At 38.7% G+C, this 20110-nt stretch overlaps 2 protein-coding genes across 2 annotated transcripts in view; one reads left to right on the plus strand and one right to left on the minus strand.

The window, feature by feature from the left end:
* Positions 1 to 16323, minus strand: part of aven (apoptosis, caspase activation inhibitor) — a 36596-nt gene extending 20273 nt beyond the window's left edge. The window contains exons 1-2 of the mRNA XM_030721100.1: positions 16099 to 16323; positions 13248 to 13419 (exon numbers count right to left, since the gene is read on the minus strand). Of these exons, the coding sequence (XP_030576960.1) occupies positions 13248 to 13419; positions 16099 to 16284 (358 nt within the window). The 5' untranslated portion in view covers positions 16285 to 16323. The remainder of the gene's footprint in view (positions 1 to 13247; positions 13420 to 16098) is intronic.
* chrm5b (cholinergic receptor, muscarinic 5b) lies at positions 169 to 19917 on the plus strand. Its single transcript, XM_030721099.1, has 2 exons — positions 169 to 1010; positions 17172 to 19917. The coding sequence occupies exon 2, from the start codon at positions 17244 to 17246 to the stop codon at positions 18774 to 18776; it is 1533 nt and encodes a 510-aa protein (XP_030576959.1). The 5' UTR covers positions 169 to 1010; positions 17172 to 17243; the 3' UTR covers positions 18777 to 19917.
* The last annotated feature ends 193 nt before the right edge of the window (positions 19918 to 20110 follow it).

The raw sequence follows: 20110 nt of genomic DNA on the forward strand, positions 1-20110 counted from the left end.
TGTTTGCCATTGCAAAGGCAAACATTCAGCTTCTCCTGAACTGCTGCTGACACATGTGAGCTCTTCCTCTGGCTCCTCCCCTTGTGTTTTATCTTACTACTCCACCTCTTCCACCTCCTCACCTCCTCCTCCCTCCTCTTACATATTGCCTAGTGCTCTGATACACGATGAGGCTTCAACCTATGCGGGAATTTTTCCTAGTAGTTGCTCTCGGCTGAATCTGCATGTAAGAGAGGATGACAGTGTAGCCTGCATCCGAGCAGCTTTTTCAGAAGCAGCGAGCAGGAGTCAGTCGGGAGGCAAAAAGCCTGTGTGTGCAGCCTTGAGTGCTGAAGAAGCTTTACTTACTTTCATTGCCAGTGGAGTTGCTCTAACTTTGCAGAAAGTGTGAGGAACTGAGAAACTTCCTTTGATTTTTTTTTTTTTTAGAAGATTTTTGAGCTCACAAGTTCATCTTCAGTGAAAGAGAAAAATCTTTGAAGAGACCTTCAGTTAATCATCGCTGCTGATAACGAGGAGCTCTTTTCAGTCATTCCCACTTCTGTGAAAAATGTCTCAACAGCAGCATCAAGGCACCTCAGCAGCTCTGTCACATGGACGCTGACGCTGAACAGCTGTTGCATTTACCATCTTTTCTCAGAACAAAGCTGGAATATTGAGGAGCAACAGCATACTGCACGATGATAACGACCAGCCTGTTTGCATCAAAGTGCTTCGTACTTAGCAACTGATGAGGATGCGAGACGGTGTGATCACCTACCTGTATCTGGCAAGAGTGGTTTTCACCTCGTTGGAGAGAAGAGCACAGAGGAAAAAAGTCGACAAGAGGGAACAGGGGAGGGGAAGATAAAGCCAACAAGGGAAAGCGTGAGGCAAACAGTGAAAGGGAAGATCTACAGAGCAAACTCTGCCAAACTGAAGAAGAAGTGAAGAAAAAAATAAACATATTAAAGACTTGGCCACAGGCCCATTTGATACTGGAGCATTGTGTTCTTTCGGAGCAATACAGGGTGAGTATGTATTCTGTTTGAAGTGGCTATTAGACAGAAAATTAAAGGGCTCACAGGAGCAGCTGTTAACTGACCCTACTTACTGTTTACTAAAGTCATATTAGGAATTCTGACATGATAAAATTTTGATTACTGAATAGCAAATGCAGCCCCTGTTACTATACTAAGGAATCATGGAACATATTCTATGGCTCACAGTTGCAGAGCTCTGCAGCACATTTTGTACCGTGTGGAATTAAAACCATTGGTTTTTACAACATGAAAACATTATTTAATTGATCTTAAACACACAAATAATTCAGGATGGATTTAATGGGGGTGTTGTGTGTTTATTTAATGCAGAAGGTAGAAGTGAAGTGATTCAGTTTAAGGTACCGTTAAAAACCATTGGGATGGAAAATCAGCATCCTAACACTTGTTCCACTGTTTTACTGAAGACATAAAAACTTTGAGCAAAATAAAAGACTAAAACTGAACAAAACCTGAATATTGAGCAACGAGTTGACTGTCAGAAAATTTATGAACTTTAAAAAAAAAAAAGCAGTTTTATGAGAAGAAAAATGGATGTTAAGCTTGTTAAGTCTTGCTGCCTTTCAAGATAATCTTATGTTCATTAATTTCCACATAATTTTCTTATTTATTACTTTGCACATGTAAAAAAATTAATAAAAAAAAAAAAAAAAAAACAGAAGCAGGCGATAGCAGAGCGCAGGTGCAACAAATGTTTCTTTCTTGTTTGGCAAAAACCCATAAAAAAAATAATTTATTTGCTACCATGTAATGCCAGAAGAAAGCTGCAAATTGTGACATTTGAGGACGTAAAATTTGATTTCTTGGCTTGAAAAAAAAATCCTAAATAATTTCATTTTATCCTCTATGACTATTTTAATCACACAATGTTTTCTAGGATTTGTATAACATTAGCAAGCTACATAAAAAGCTACAATTTGGAGACTTTTCCTCTGTAGAAAACTGATGGGTATTATTATTATATTCTACATTTTAATGAAATGCAGCAAATTGCACTGTTTAATGGAGAAAATAATTGAGAAAAGAAAAAAAAAGTAGCTGGAGCCCCAATTTTTCTAATTAACCAACCAAGTGATCATTTTACAAGCAGTTATGTCAAACATTCATTAGTAAAAAGTGAAGGAAATCAACTATAACTCTGGAAAACTCTAATTGAAAATTTATACTATCTATTAACATTTCATAATCTCATGAAAATAATCGAAAATGTTAATGTAATGGCACTCAAATGACAGCACAGGTATTTAAAGATGAAAGTGGGTGTGCTGATCAGTGGGATGATCTCAGTGAAGTGTCTATGATCCACCTGCAGCTTTATTTAACCTTACACCATAACTCCACTGGTGCCATCTTAATGAGCAGTTCCAGGGAAACAAACCAAGCACCTGTAATGCTTTGTTTCCTATTTATGCCAACCAGACAATACATAATTGGCCCCACTCCTCTGCTTTGACGCCAGTCTCTTCCAGCCAACATGGCTAATCTGGTATCTATAACAACACCGGAACATACATATTAATGGAATGATTGGGACTATTAATCTCAGTTAGGAAATCATCCTTGTGTGTGTCAATCTAGTTAGCCAAATCACTGAGGCTCTAATGCGATTTCCCTTTGTTTCATTATGATTGAGCTTTGATAGAGGCCCATTAGGAGCCTTGGTAAACTACGGCTGCGGGGGAGGAGGCTTGATCCTTGTGTTAATGTGTACAGATAGATAACAGTGTGAGGATGTAAATAACTGGGCAGTAATTTCCCCAGTTGTACAGGCTGAGGGACTCACATGGACAGAATAAGGGAACTGCATCATCTGTGCATTTATCCTAGCAACAGGATAATCAATCCCCAACAATTCAAGGACTAAGACTAACTCTGACAAAAAAATAAATTAAAAAAAGAGAAAAGAAATTGTCATTGATTTCTTGAGGCTTGAATGCAAGTCGGTCCATTAAAATTCAACCAACACATCTGTTGTTTACCTAAATGATTTTCTAATTCATGGCAACTGACGCTATCAAGGCCATGAAAACCTTTCTGCACAAAAGCGGTTTCAGAATGAACTGCTCATGAAATATCTCAAGTATCAAAGGCAGCAAGGTTTCATCCTCGAAAAAGTTACCTCACTCCAGAAGCCACAGTCAAAAGGTCTGTTGCTTCCTAACACACTGGAGGCACTAGATGTTAGAGAAGGTGTAATCAGAGTCATTCAAAGCACATGAATGCTAAAAGCACTTGGGATGTTTGGACAAGCAGAAGGGCTGCATAATAGCCATTTGGGAGGCCACAAACAACAGAAATCAACACGACCTTCAATTCAAATCAAACAGTCTGTTTACATAATTCTCCTGTTGGGCTCCATTTTTCACAATCACACCAAGTAGAGTACAGGTTTTAATAGAGCTTTTGCAAACACAAAAATCAGACCCTGTATCTCCCAACAACTCAATTATATATGTTTAAATAGACTGGCAAAGGAAATTCACCGAATGTCTACAGGTGTGTATCAGTGCTGTGTTAAATTTTCCAGTTGCAATTTGGGTGTGTGCTTGAATTTGTCCAGCATGCATAAATCCATGCAGAGAGGTGAATCACTTCAGCAGCAAATGCATCTGGATACATTAAATGGAAGAAAAAGTCTAAATGAAATCTAAACAGCCTGAAGTGACGCAAATGCAGGCTATATAAACATCAACGACAGCTTCTGCATGACAGGGAAACCAGAGTCTATGACTGTAAAGAAAAGGACATAGGGACTGCGCCGCTAACATTCAGTGATACAGAAACCTTACCATGTGACCAGAAGTAACATTTCCTTATCCAAATATTTCCTTAAGCGAACATTTTCCCTATTTTGGATATATGTCATCATTACAGAAAACAAAGGTGATTTTAAATGTTAAAATCTTAAACATTTCTTATTTTGGGTCTCATTTTAAAGTATAATAAAATAATTATAGCAGCTCAACATTAGTTACAGTCGTGAAAAAGAAAGTACATCATCTTTCACTTCTAAGGTTTTAAATATCAGGACATAAAAAAACAAAAAAAACAAACTGGTCCTTACCAGGTAAATACATCATCAGCTGAACAAAAACACAGCATATTACACCATCATATGTTATTCATCCAACAATGACTAAGCCAAATTATAGAAGCAAAATGTGAAACACTAAGTATACTCTAATGTTTCCATAAGAAGGTAAATAGTAGCCAGCTGCTGCTAATGACTTGTGTGCGTTAACACAATGCCAAGGAGGAAAGACATTAGCAATGATCAATTGTTGCTGCTCATAAATCTGGGAAGGGTTATAAGCCAATTTCCAAATAATTTGAGGTCCATTAGTGAGAAAGATTATTCACAAGTGGAAAACATTCCAGACAGTTGCCGATCTTTTCATGTCTTCCCATGTCTGGCCACAATGCACAGCGTCACATCTGGTAAAAAAACAAAGCACATGAGTACAAACGCCTCATACCAACTGTCAAGCACGTGGTGGAAGGGTGATGATTTGGACTTGTGTTGCAGCCACAGGACCTGAGCACTTTGCAGTCATTGAGTCAACCAAGAACTCCTCTGTATAGCAAGTATTCTAGAGTCACACGTGAGGCCGTCTGATCAACAGCTAAAGCTTGGCCCAAACTGGGTCACACACAGGATAACGATCCCAAGTACAGCAGCCAATCTACAATAGAAAGGTTGAAAAAGAAAAGAATCAAGGAAATGCAATGGTCTAATCAAAGTCCAGACCTCAATGATGCCCCAAAACTCAGTGAACTGAGACAATGTTGTAAAGAAGAGTGGGTCAAAATCCCTCTGAAATTATGTGAATGATTGATAAAGTAATACAGAAAACAATTTGTCTTATTACTGCTAAAGATAGTTCTACAAGCTACTGAATCACGGGGTGTACTTATTTTTTTCCACACACTGCTTCTGCTTATTATCCGACTTATTTTTTGATAAATAAATAATGCCACGGTCTGATGTATCATGTGTTGTTGTTCATAGGAGGTTGCATTTAAATAATTTTAAAGCCTTTTATCAGATTAATTGTATGTCCTGATAGATAAAACCTTGAAAGAGGGTGTACTTTCTGTTTGACATGACTATATTATCCATGAAAAAAAAAAGATTCTGAGCACTTAAACTCCTAATACAAATTTTTAGAGAGCAAAATACTCACTCTAATGTCTAAATATGCTGCAAGTTACTTCAATACGTTGAGCAAAAAATTCAGATTTTACATGAAAAACTGCTCCTCTTTAAGCTTCACAAACGACTACATAAAGACGCCCCTCGACTGTTTTGAAACACGCTATTCTGTAACACTGTAGGTTCTGACAGCAGTGCCTCAGTGAGAACTATAATTATAAAACTGGCCTCTAACCTGTCCAACTGTTGTGCCATTTTAAGAAGACGCTCACTGCATCTCTCCATCTGGCAACAGTGTCAAGAAAAAGTAGCTGCCAACATTAAAAGGGTTTTATCTTTTCCAAGTCATTTCTTTGTCACAGTAGTGGTGTTAAAGGTGCTGACAAAAGCATTTACACTGCTCAGGGCAGGAAGAAGGCGCTAATGACAGTGATTTCATTTTTTCCATGCAGCCTTCCTTCCGCCTACATTCATTTCTCTACCGTTTTACTTGACGGACAACACTCCCTTTCTTTGGTTCATTAAAGTGGTGATTTATTTTGTAATGTACAGGAGTCCAACCTACAATTCTAAGTTATACAGCACACGGTGGCCCAATTTGTAACAATTTCAGCTTTGGACTGCAAAGTCAACTGAAGATACTTAAGAATCCTGCCTGAAGTCCAAGAAGATGGACAAAAAAATAGGTTTCCTCCTTGATGATATTTTGCCTTTCCAACTGGATCTATGGATCTCTCTGTGTTTCATTTTGACTTCCTCTGTTAAATGTACATTCAACTGGGTTGAGATCAAGTGACTGACCTGGCAGAATATTCCACTTCTTTACCCTAAAAATTATGGGCTGCTTTTACAGTATATTTCAGTTAACTGCTCATCTGTACTGTAAAGTGCTATCCACTTGACTTTGCAGGATTTGAACAAATCTGACCAAAAGTACAGGTCAATATAATTAAAAATTCATCTGACTCTTTCTTTTCATTCTTGACGCAGATGAATGGTTTGCATCTTTTGGTGGACACTCTCTGTTTTCTCTTGCAAACTCTTCTCTTTTCGTAGACTTATATAATGACATGTTCACCATGGAAAGGATCCCGTGATCATCTACCACTGTTGTCTTGTGTGGAGATTATATTGCCCAGCTGACCAAGCCTCCCACCCCTTTTATTTTCCTTAGAATATATCCAGCTCTTTCTTATCTTTCTCTTCTGCCGTCTCTCTGACCGTTTTGATTTGTTTTTAGAGCCTGGGAATGGCTAGTTTCTTTCAAAAGTTACATAGCTTTCACATAAAAAAAAAAAACATGTTCAAAAATATACTCTTGGGAAAGAGGTGCAGAGACAAGTCTGAAACTGAAAGGCGTGGACAGAGTTATTTTTGCAGTGGGCCTTATTGAATTATCCATTTGTAGGCTTTTCCCTTTCTGAGTACAAAATGTAGCTCTTCTCTTGAGTCTTCACCCAAAATGTTACAAGCCAAACCCCCATGTTTACTACACATATGCCTCATGAAAGTATTATGGACTGCAAAGTTTTCACTGTGAGCAGAACAATTTGTGCTTCAGGTATTCAGTCACATTATTTCTACAAACAGATTGGGTCGTAATGAAAATTGCAGAGAGCACAGAAGCTTCTGCATGTCTTTAGTCAACGGTGTACACACACAAAAAGCTATTTTGCTACATATTTTGCTGTTACATAACATACTGGAATGTCTGTCAAAGTACTGCCATTAATATGACTCAGTCAGTCTGAAGCATGTTAGAAAAATATCTGAATAATACAATATGCTGCACAAGAATTCTGGAATTTGCAGGAACTGTCTGCTGTCAGTTGGTGACTGACTCAGATTCTTTCTCTGACCTTAGCAAAATACCTGCAATCTCACACGGCATGCATTAGTAAGTTTATTAATATGGTGTAATAATGTTTCATGTTCTTCTACAACTACAGGTCAGCTGTTATACACAGATTTACTACAGATAGATAGTTAACTTATTTGAAATAAAGAAGCCCTGATCTGGTTAAATCCTGTGATCCACCTTTGCTGTCAGATTTATCCAGAGAACAGCTGCTGCAATCACAAAGATCCCAAATACTCTCCATCACTTTATGATGGAAGATGTCTCCCTTATATCAAAACGCATTCCTTCTCCTTCAGCCGCCTCTCCCTGATCTGAACTGCCATCCCTTTCCTGGAGAGAAACACATTAATAAAACTTATTCTTACTTTGTATCATTTTTGTTAGTAGATTACATGCTTTCTCATCCAGTCTGCTCATTTATGACCAACTTGTGTGCACTGCTAAATTGTGTTGATCATAATGAACTGACTGCATCTGTTTGTGCTAGATTACTCCCCAAAATTTCCACTCGTACATTTTGTGATCACTGCCTCACACTGACTTTCTCTGCTTTATATATATATATATATATATATATATATATATATATATATATATATATATATATATATATATATATATATATTTTTTTTTTTTTTTTTTTTTTATTTATTTTTTTTTTTTCTTCCTGATCATGGACACTTTGGCACTTAAAATGACTGGAATTTGAACCAGTAACCCTACAGTTACTGGACAAGCTGCTCTACCTCCTTAGTCATTAACCACCCCAAAAAGCTTTACAAAAGCTCACCGTTTCCTCCTATAAATGTCAGGAATGTCAGCCTATAATAGTGTTCCCGTCTAACGCCTCCACCACACTATAGGTAAAGCTCTGCTCTCAACCTTCCTGCCCTGGGATTTTGATTCTCGCAAGAATTGCAAGGTACATTACAAAAGGTTGAGAAACACTGCTGCAGGCCATTTCTCTCTTCAAATGCTGAGAAGTACTTCCGACCTGTACATTTTGTCAAATCTTGTCAATAAAGCAAACGGAATATCGCAACTCTTCAAATTGTGAATATAAAAATGAAGTCCACAAGAAGTATTCTGCGATAAATAAAAATCAAGCGGAAACAGGTGGTTTTTGTAGTGAATTCCTGTTTTCATGGCTACCTTAATTGGCCAGAAAAACTACTCTTAAAAGCACCACCGCCCACGTACAATTAAGTATCCTCTAAAGAGCGGCACCCTCTTGCTGTATGCTGTGACTAATCTGGCAATGTGGGCAAAACACAGAGACGAGAGATCGGAGTCAAACAACTCACAAGAGCACCTTTGGCATTTACACTACAAGAGAAGGCGAGAGAGTGACACGGCGCTGCAACACTCCAACTTTCTAATGGCGTGAGAAAAAAAAAATAATAATCCCACAAAAACAGTTCACTGCTGAAAACACTCATCCTGAGTTAAAAATGGCCTCATGATTTTCCCCAAGAGCACGAGCCTGCACAGCTCGTCAGTGTGAATGCCTGAATATTCAACTGAAAAATACAACTGGCAGAAGACATGGGACTTTGAATAATGTGCCATACTTGCTAAGCTCATAATTAGTAGCATATAGGACGGAAATTAGACTGATTAGAGTTTGGATCCAAAAATTAATTAGCCTGACTGAATTTCTGATCGTCACTGAATATGTGATTATCATGTCAGAAATTGCAATAACTAGGGTTCATCCCTAAATGTTACTTTGTCCCGATCCTCTAAAATAACATTTAAAGCTGCACTATTTCATTTAGGGCAGGACAGCATGCTGTAAACCCAATGCTGAAAGATTACTGGCACTTGCAAAACAGCTGCCAGTTTTTAAATCCAGTATGCACAGGAACAAAATTAACATTTAGCTTAAGTCATGTCTCTTTCCACCTGATAAATGTAAGTCCAATATTTAAGGTCCACCTAGATATGTTTTGGTCAAATATCTTTGCATACTGAGAGCAATCCTGTTGAGAGCCATAAGGAAGAGACACGCCATAAAACATATAGATACAAGAGACTTGATTCTTTGTCATTATGTGCTAACCCACTCACTTTAGAAATCATTTTAAAGCATGTGAATATAATAAAATATATTGGTAAGCGCAGATATAAAACTATGTAAGCCAATAAAGTAATTTACATGCCATAAAAAAAATGTAATCATCTGCATAACTGGCTTTTATTAGTTAAACCAAGGGCAATGTGTTGGTGTGACCCTACTCTGAATAATGGCATCTTAATGACCATATCACATCCTACTGCTTCAAAAATTTTAAAGGATCTAATGCTTGATGAATTTTTTTAGACTTCCACAGCAAAACAGCAATTTATCCAGTGAAGTACTCTGCCACCTGCAGCAGTGTGTTATGAAACGTACTCAGTCATGCTGACAGGAGGCTAAGTGGAAGGAAAGCAAAGTGCGGGGAGATTTCTACATCGGCATTCCTGCCAGAAAGGTCTAAGACGAAGGAAGCTAAGCAGAGTCAAATTCAGAATAACCTTTATTGAGAACAAAAGTAGTGTCAGGCCTAAAAACCTATCTAAAGAAGATGAACAGAATGTGAAAATCATGTTCTTTAGAAATAGAGACAAAAAATTCAGCATGACAGTGATCCCAAACACAGTCCTCAGACCTCAACACAGAAGAGCTTCAAATGTCCTTCGAGAAGCCTGGAGAATTATTTCCGAAGCCTACTTAAAACAATACGACACAAGAAAGCTGCCTAAGAGGATTCAGGCTGTGCTGAAGATAAAAGGTGGTCATACCAAATATTGACTTTCAAGCTTGTTACAATTGTACAAACTCTGTTTTTGCCTTTAAATACTGTATTTCCATCTATGTTTACAGAAGTTTCAATAAATCGCTGCACATATCTCCTATTTTCACCACATCCCAACAAAGAAGAAAAAGAAAGCGATATCCTTGATTCTTCTACACGTGACTGCCCACTGAATGTCTGACAGGCTTTCAAGAATGCAAGGATAAATCAGCCATGTACTCTTTATAAGCATATACCACGTAAAAAAAAGCTGTACAACAATCTAGTCAGATAATACATACTCCATGTATGGATGCGGTTAAAGATGTGAAAGGGTGCACTGAAGTGGAAAAAAGGCACTGAGTCATAGCTAACCATAAAATTGAACAGTGTAAAATGTTAGTATGATTGATTGATTCTTTAAATTCATGGAGTAATCATGTTTCAGCTCCTACATACAGAGCACATAGAAAGCGGTTTACATCTAGAACATGAAATCAAGTTTTTGTAAGGGGCTTGAATCCCTGAAATATGCATTAGAACATACTTCCAGTAGTGTTATCAATCTTCCATCTTGAAGGATGATACATCATAGATCAACCAGCATTATTGAAAAGGGGATGATTACAGAGCGCCTCTGCAACTTGTTTCATGTTGTTTTCAATATCATCAGTCTCTAAAGTTGACAGGCATAAGTTGGAGAAAAAAAAGAAGAACCCAAGCCAAGTTCTTTCTAGAGACAGCACTCCAGAATGTAAGGAGGTGAATCAGCTCAATTAATCAGTACCCGTGGCATATCTGATGGAGACAGAATAAGCATGACCGTGACAGTAAAATAAATCTTTTATAAATTGCAAACTGCCCAACCACCAAGGAGGAATTTGTCACCTCAGAAAGCCTAACACAAATAAAGCTCATGAAAAGGAGAAGATATGCCACGAAAGCCAGAATGTTGGCAGAAGATGCCATCAGTCCGGGAACAGTCAGGATGTTTACGAGGCAAGACAAGCTGCTCACTGAAACTCAAAATTACTGAGCTATGGTAACCTGCTTGGACCTCAAACTCATGATGGTGCCAAAGCTACACCAGCCACAGTTAATTAAATACCAGAAAGTTATTAGCAATTCGAAACAAGGACGAGCTACTTATGCTTACGAGATGGAAAACATGAGAAACTGGCCCTAACATAATTGCAGGCCTTATTTATAGCTGTGGTCAGACGTTTACATACACTCATCATGGGCATGAATGTCATGGCAATTTGGGACTTTTAATGATTTCTTTAAACTGTTCTTTTTCCAGAGTGGAATGATTGTACAGCATATATCTTTAATGACTTTAAAAAAACAAGAAATTGGGTGCACAAATTTGAATTAATTTTAGAGTTTCTCTAATTCACACATGCTCAAACATATACATATACACCCAGTAATATTTGGTTAAATGTCCCTTATCAAATGCACCTTGACTAGATGCTTTTGGTAGCCATCAAAATCCTTCTGGCAAAATTCTGTCTGGATATTTAGAGTGGTTCATCGACCATGGACTGAGAGTTCAACACCCTCTCAGTCCATTACAGAGTTCATTTAAATCGGTTGGTCTCCTGGAACAGACCTCGCTTTTATGCAGAGCCCACCAATTTTCAGGGCTGAGGTCAGAGCTTTGGGAATGTTAGCCTGTTTATGTTAAATGTTTAGCCATTTCAAATCCAGTTTTTATGTATATTTGGAATTACTGTACTCCTGGAACACCCACCTGTGTCCAAGTTTCAGTCATCTAGCTGTTGATTTGATGTGAAGTTGAAGAATCTGGAGGTAGCCCTTTTTCATTATTCCATCCACTTTGTGCAAGATACTAGCAGCAAAACAGCTGCAGAGCATGGTGCTACCACCACCAGGCTTGACAATTGGCCTTAGCTTTACTCCTCCAAACACACCTCTTGTCATTGTGGCCAGAAAGCTCAATCTTGTCTTGTGTGACCATAAAAGCTTTCTCCAGAAGGCATTTGGTTTGTCCATGTGGGCAGCTGCAAATTTCAGTTGAGCTTGAGGAGTCGATTTTGGAAAAGAGGCTTCTTTCTTGGTCAGCACCCTCTCAGTCTGTGGAGATGTAAAACTTGCTTCACTGTGGACAGTGACACTGATGTTTCAGCAGTTTCCAGTTCATGGCAGACTTGAGCCTTGATGGTTCCTGGGTTGTTCCTAAACATCCAAACCAATTTCTTTTCATTTGAGGGTGACAGTGTGGGCACTTCTTCCAGACCGTGGCAAAGTGGTGACACAGCTGAATAACCTGTTTTAACTGATGATATTTGAACCTGCAGTTGTTTAGAAATGGCTCCAAGAGACCTTCCCATTTTGTGTGAATCAACAATTCTCCTTAGATCTTCACAGAGTTCCTTGGATTTTCCCATTGTCCTGAGTATTGGTCAATCCAGTGAGTGCTGTCAAACAAATCCTTTTTATGCTGGTAAAAATAAACTACCAGTTGTAGTCAATCATGATCATGAATGAGAAATTAATAGGCCTTGTCAAGTTAAAATATATTGTAGAAGCTTCAGCACCACCCCTTTAAAGATTTGAGTCAGTGTGTGTATGTATTTTAGCCTGTATGTATACTTTTGACCCAGTATGGATTTGGGAAAATCCAAAATAAATACAAACTTGTGCTCTCAATTCTTTGTCTTTAAAGATATATGCTGTGTAATCACTCTACCCTGGAAAAAAAATGTTCAAAGAAATCAAAGCCCCAAATTGCCATGACATTAATGCCCATGATGAGTGTATGTAGACTTCTGACCACAACTGTAAATCAAGTTGTATATTGAGCTAAAAAGTGACAGCCCAACATTGGGGCTTAGAATCAGGCAAATATCTGATAAAAACTTGAGCTCTGCTCAGCACTGAACTTCCTTAACTATGATTCTTTGGGGAAAGAAACAGCAACAGAATTAGAGACTGTGGAGAGCCCTGACACTGACCACTGAGGCTGAAACTAGCAAACAAAGACAAACAAGGACCTTCTATGCAGCCATCTGACAGCAGTGTCCATGCAGAGCAATTAAAGTCCCTTAAGACAGCAGCAGCCATTTCTAACTAATTAGGAAGCAGAGGCAACTTTGGAAAACTACAACTTGACTCAGTGGTGTATTTGGCACACTATATTTGCACTAAGGCTTAAACACACAAAAATGTCAACACTCTTTAGAAAAACTGAGTCAACATTTAGTTATGCCAAGTGAGGCAAGCTGGCGGAGCAGCAAAAACATAAGAAATGGACTGAACATTAATCGCTTAAGCTTCTAGAACAAAGTCAAAAGTAAAACTCATCTCTCCTGTTGTGGGCTGTATGAGCATTACAGGTGGGGCTGGTAAAAACAAACATCCTCCTCCAACATTTTGCGGTCACATCTTACCTGCCGACTCCAACAAAACACGATAGTCTGTTCCTCTCTGAGTGGGCGTGTCATCATCCGGCTCCGGCCTCTCCGACTCCTCGTACCGGTCCCAGTTTGACTCCAACTTCCTCCTGGAGAACACCTCGGTCTTGTCATCTTCCTCCTGGTAACTGTCCCTTTCATCTTGGCCCTGAAGCAAAACATAGTGGGGTACACAATGAGCAATATGACACTCAAGAAAATCAGAAAGCAGAAAAATCAGAAAAGAAAACCAGCAAATCTTTGCCTATGAGTAGCTAGATCTGGGATTTTTTTTTTTAAATCAATTAGCTAAGTGACTAATCCAATTAATGTTGAGGAGCCTGTGATTCAAATTCTATTAAAATAGCATAACAGCCACTTAGTTTGAAGAATACTGAAGCATTTCACTTTAATCCACTTATTATTTTTAACCAATTTAAATGAAGTATCAGTGAGCTAAGCGCTGGGTTATAAAACTACTCAACTTAGGACAGAAATAAGCAAAAAATCTTAAAATATCTTGCATCCATCCTGCTACAATGTTTTATTTTTTATATAGCAGCTATTGTTAATGCAAATACAGTATCAAGATGACCTACTGAAGTTCAAACCAACCATCAGAATGGGGATGAAAGGTGATTTAAATGACTTTAACATGGTGTGGTTGTCGGTGCCAGACAGACTGGTCTGAGTATTTCAGAAACTGCTGAACTACTGGGATTCTCCCACATGACCGTCTCTGGGGTTTACAGAGAATGGTCCGAAAAAGAGAAAATATCCATTGAGCAGAAGTTCTCTGGAAGAACTAAACACTCATTACAACGAGGTTATGCAGAAGAGCGTTTCTGAATGCATAACACATCAAAGCTTGAAGGAGATGGGTTACAGCAGCATTAGACCGTATCAGGTGCCACTCCTGCCTGCTAAGAAGAGTAAACAGGTTACAATTCACCAGCAAAAAACTGGTCTGATAAGCCTCCATTTATGCAGCAACATTGAGATGGGTACACTATCAGAAGATTCATTTCTGGAACATGATAATGAGTTCACTGTACTCAAATAGCCTCCACAGTCATCAAGTCCCAGTAGAGCACCTTTGGGCTGTGGTGGAACAGGTGATCGTGTCAGGGACCAAAATCCGGGAGGAATGTTTCCAGCGCCCTGTTGAATCCATACCATTAAGAATTAAGGCAGTTCTGAAGGCTAATGGGGGTCTGACCCAGTACCAGCAAGGTATACCTAATAAAGTGGTTGTATATTGCAATGGGATATGGGGAAAGTTCTTTTGTAAATTAATTAATTAAGAAATTAAAGTTTGTGAGCTGGAAAAAAAATGTTTTGGCAAATACTTCTATAATTACCATTTCAATTAGTGTTTCAAGCACAAACGCCAAATTCTCTGGTTCCAGCTCTGGCACTGCGAGGACTTTCTGAGTTTGTGTTTCAAATCCAAATAATTTAAATATCTTTCATTTGAAGACGTCACCTTGTGCTTTGGGAAACTAAGGCAACTAATCTATTCATTTAGGAAGTAAAGCAACAATTAATTAACAGTGAAAGCAATCTTTTAGCAGCACCTTACAGAGTTATCTGGAGGACCACCTAAACACACAGATCCCAAATATTTTTGCAAAGTCCTGAAATAGCTGCATAGAAACATCAGTTTTCATTTAATTTCTCCAGGAGTATTTGCATTTTTTTCCCTCCTGTGCCAGAAGAGACTTTTTACTTTTTAAAACTGTCAATCTGAAAAATACTTTTTTTTTTTTTTACTGACTTTTAAAAGTTTAAACAGCACGCTTTTGCTACTGTCACTATGATTTTCCTGTATTTCAATTTGTGCTCTACAAATTGAAAGGGAATGTTTTAAAGCGTTCATTAACACATAGCTCTTATTCACAATTGGTAGCTAAGCACAGAAAATGGGTTAAGGTAACTGGTATATCTCACCGTTTGAAAACTGAACTCATTCAATTTGTCAGTCACGCATTTATTCCTGGTTTCTGACACGGTTGCAAAAAAACTTCTCATAATGCTGCCGTGGAAATGCGCAAAGTGAGATGTGCCAGACTGACAAAGACCTGTGGTTTAGCTCGTTTTTTCTGAGCACCCTAACATAAGTCAAACAAAACCGTGCTCATTTCTTCTGAACAAGACTACATGGTAGCTATGGATGCACCAAAAGACATTTTTATGATTGCAATCAAGGAGCCCCTACGACCCAAGGGAGATTTTGATGATTGCAATCACAGGGCCCCTATTGTTTCTCTTCTAATGCTGTAGTTACCATGGCAGGGGCATTAACTGTCTGAACATCCCAGTGGAAAATAAACTGGAGCCTCTAGGGTCGTATCCACAGGCAGATTGTAAAGTGACAAAGTTAAGTTGCTGTGGGAGAAATTTCAAGAGCTTGATCGCAATGTTGATACACTTAAAATGGTTCATTGTTCAGTGTAGCTCTATAAATGCTGCTAGGATCTTTTAGATGAAGATGGTGCGACCAACAAATAAGTGTGGATTAATTTATGGGCATTATCACACTTCTCCAGTTTAGCTAATGCATATTGACTGGGTGAAAACGAGTAGCGCATAAAACGTGTCAACTTGGCATTCTGCTTATACATGTAGCATAACTTTATTTGTAGCAGCAGCTTGAGATGTTTTACTCAAACTAACTTAAACGCTGGGTACTCTGAAATTAGTGCGAGTTGGGCCGAACTGAAGAGAATTGGGAATCCGTGTAGATGTGCAGTAGTGTGTGTAACGAAATCTACAAAAATTTTCAAGATTTCCAACAAAGTTTTGCCAGAGTGACGTAAATGGACGCAGATCCTCTGCTCTCTCTCACCCAGTGATGGAATTCAGCAGCATGGGCGCCTCCTCCGCGTCCGCGTCCACGCCCACGGTGATGGTCCCGTTTACCCCGGCCGCGGTAATGGCCTCCTCTGCCTCGGCGTTCACCGCCAAAACTGTCGCTGTCCTTTCCACCGCGGCCGCCTCTTTTTCCACTGCCTCTGCTTACTCTACCTTCCATTACTGTCAACAGTGAGCATGTGACGCCTCATAGTTAAACTGGGTGTTACATTCAATGGCGTCCCACGGAAAAGTAATTTTTGACATGATCGTTCCGGGTCTCATTTGGACCCAAAATGGATCGATGGATGGAATGTGGAATATCTGTCTGTGACATAAAATAATTAACTTTTCACGTTTTGACGAAAATTCAGGTCAAATGGAAATCATGAATCAGTTAAATAAATTACAAGAATGGCATTTTCTCTACTATAATAAAACGCAAGAAAAAAGTAAAAACAAAATATACAAATATATTCAACACATATCAATACTTAGCTGTAAAATAAAAGACTAAACTTTAAACTATATGGCTGCTTAAAATAATAAGAAAAAAAGCACTAGTACAACTTTGATGAGTTTTTTTTTTATAAAAGCATCAAAATATAAATATAAGAAACCAGTTCAAAAGATTTGTTGTCATTTCAGTATTATGTATACTATGTAATAATATATGCATTATATCTATATATTGTGTGTGTAAGTGTGTAGATATGTACACCATATGTATCATTGCATATATTATATTATATTGTATATACACACACACATAAGGCATGAAATGACAAGATTACTGAACTATTTTAATTCAATTCAATTCCATTTTATTAATATAGTGCCAAATCACAACAGTCACCTCAAGGCGCTTCATATTGTAAGGTAAAGACCCAACAATAATTACAGAGAAAACCCAACAGTCAAAACGACTCCCTATTTATAAACTATATTTACAATTTATAAATGCAAGAAAGCTACTTATCAGTCTGCTGAAAAGTGAATTGAGCTAACTCATTAAAGAAACGACTTTGTGTGTAATTGTATCTCACTGCTGTTTTCATTTCATTGTAGGTAACTGCTCAGTCCACATGAGGCCACAGAGAGACGTTTTCCAGCTGTAACACAGGTCTATAACAAAGCACAATGGATCCTACAAACAGCACTTTTGGCAACACTTCATATGTCCATGCTGCTCCCCACAGCCTGTGGGAGGCTATAACTATTGCTACAGTGTCAGCCATTGTCAGCTTGATAACAATAGTTGGTAATGTGCTGGTGATGCTGTCCTTCAAAGTAAACAGCCAACTTAAAACTGTAAACAACTACTACCTACTGAGTTTGGCCTTTGCGGACCTCATCATAGGCGTTCTATCCATGAACTTATACACAACATATATACTAATGGGTTACTGGTCTTTGGGGAACCTGGCATGTGACCTCTGGCTCGCCGTGGACTATGTAGCCAGCAATGCTTCAGTTATGAACTTACTTGTTATTAGCTTTGACAGATACTTCTCCATTACAAGGCCACTGACTTACAGGGCAAAGAGGACTCCAAAGAGGGCAGCCATCATGATTGGCCTGGCATGGCTGGTATCATTTGTCCTTTGGGCACCACCCATTCTATGCTGGCAGTACTTTGTAGGAGAGAGAAACGTGCCTGCGGACCAGTGCCAAATCCAGTTTTTAACAGAGCCCGTCATCACATTTGGGACAGCCATTGCTGCATTCTACATCCCAGTCTCTGTTATGACCATCCTTTACTGCAGGATTTACAAAGAGACGCAAAAACGGACAAAAGATCTAGCAGAGCTGCAAGGGCTCACAACAGAACATGTTCCAGAAGGGGCTAAACCACAGAAAACTATCATTCGTTCTTGTTTTCATTTCACCAGAGAGACAAGAGACCAGAGTCAGGCCTCCTGGTCCTCATCTAATCAAAGTAATGCCACTAAAACTACAACAAGGTCAGATGAGGCATGGGCAAAAGCAGACCAGATTACCTCGTTTAACAGCTATACATCATCAGAAGAAGAGGAGCAACATGTTTCAATAGAAACCCCACAAGGATCCTTCAAAGAGCCAGGAAGTGGACAAACTAATAAGAATGGGCAGGTGACTGATTATACAGAAGATCAGTATTTTTCCACTCCTCAAAAGAAGAACAGCAAAAAGTGCATCTCATATAGGTTTAAACCTGGCTCAAAGGGTAAAAACGGCAATCCTACAAACGCAACATCATGCCCACCTCAAGGAGAGCTGCCCACCAAAAACGCTTCCCCCTCCTCATCCTCCACCGCCTCCAAACCCATGGACCCCGTCCTGAAGAACCAGATCACTAAGAGAAAGAGGATGGTGTTGGTGAAAGAGAAGAAAGCAGCCCAGACTCTCAGCGCCATCCTCCTGGCCTTCATCCTGACATGGACGCCATACAACATCATGGTGCTTATTTCCACTTTCTGTGCCGAGTGCATTCCTACATCCCTGTGGCACCTGGGTTATTGGCTGTGCTATGTCAACAGCACCATCAACCCCATGTGCTACGCTCTCTGCAACAAGACCTTCCAGAAGACCTTCCGTATGCTTCTGCTGTGTCAGTGGAGGAAGAGGAGGAGAGGAGAGGACAAGCTGTACTGGGGTGGACAAAACCCAAACGTCAACAATAAAATGACTTAATTTGTCCCTTCAATATTACAGCTGACTTACTTTTGTCCCCATTGTTGGATTTTCCTGATACATACAGGAGTCAGTGGTCTTCTTCAGCATGAAGTGCCAGGTGTGATTTTTGTGTTAAAATACGTGCTGGTTGAAAGTGAGCTGAGCCTGATGGAGCACTCAAACATGTGTTGTTACAGGAATGAAAGCTGTCACATAACGATGTCTGCGCATTCTCACATAATTAAAGGTTATCGAATAGGTTCTGGTGTTTTCAAGTCTGTCTTTAAAGGATATGCCACCAGTTCTACACATCAAAGTCTGATTACAGGTAAAAGCTGCATGGCTGCTGAGGGAGCCGTGTGAAGTAGAGGTGTCTGTGATGTTTAAAAAATGAAATATCAGCAGTGTCAATAATGCACATATGATAACCATAAATAATTGTGCGATTGTTCTTTTTGTATGCTTTTGTATAGCTGTATGGTTATAGACTATTGCCACTTCCATGCACTTGTGAGATTAATTAATATAAAAGATGCAGAATAAACAAAGGTATAGATGATTTTGACTGATAATTTTATTTTCCAAATTTTCTCTAAATATCGTGATAATAGTATTATTGTGAATCTTTTTTTTTCCACGATAATTGTTAAGCAAAAACGTGATATTGTGCCAGACCTAGTGTGAAGTCTCATGAACTGCCTTATGCTACAGTGTCACTTGAGTCAGCATCAGCTTTTGGATGTCTGAGGGGTGTTGAGAGTAGAAACAAATTATCTTACCAAACCTGTGTGACGCAGACACAAATCTATGACTGTGGTTTAGTTGCATGGTGGATAATGTAGGCACTATTTTTTTTTTTTTTTAACAAGGAATAGGAAAGTATGGAATAAGATACATCTCTAATTCAACTCCATCAATTTTTAATCCTGTTTTGATAGTTAATCATGAGTTATTGGAGTGCACTAGTAAATATTGGTAATATACTTACATGCGCATATTCCTCCTCTCCATACCGGGAACACAACTATCCATTTCCAACTGCGATGGAAATGTAAGCGACACTAAAAGACACGGTACATATATCAATATGTCTACATAGTCAACACTTTTATTGCAAGAAAAAAGTGACATTTGCATGAGACAAAAAAAAGCAGAAGAAACAAAAAGTATAGAATAAAGTAAATCCAGTGAAAAGACCGTAAAGGCTTATGTCTGTATATGTCTTTATGTGTGTTCATAAATCACTTTTTCCAGTCTAAATTCATTGAAGTGAATAAACTGCTTGCTCTATTGCTTCTAACTTAACTTGCAATGGTTATTAAAAAGAATTCAGCCACCTCACAGTTGTTTGT

Source organism: Archocentrus centrarchus, chromosome 24 (assembly GCF_007364275.1).
Source record: "Archocentrus centrarchus isolate MPI-CPG fArcCen1 chromosome 24, fArcCen1, whole genome shotgun sequence".
Lineage (NCBI taxonomy): Eukaryota > Metazoa > Chordata > Actinopteri > Cichliformes > Cichlidae > Archocentrus > Archocentrus centrarchus.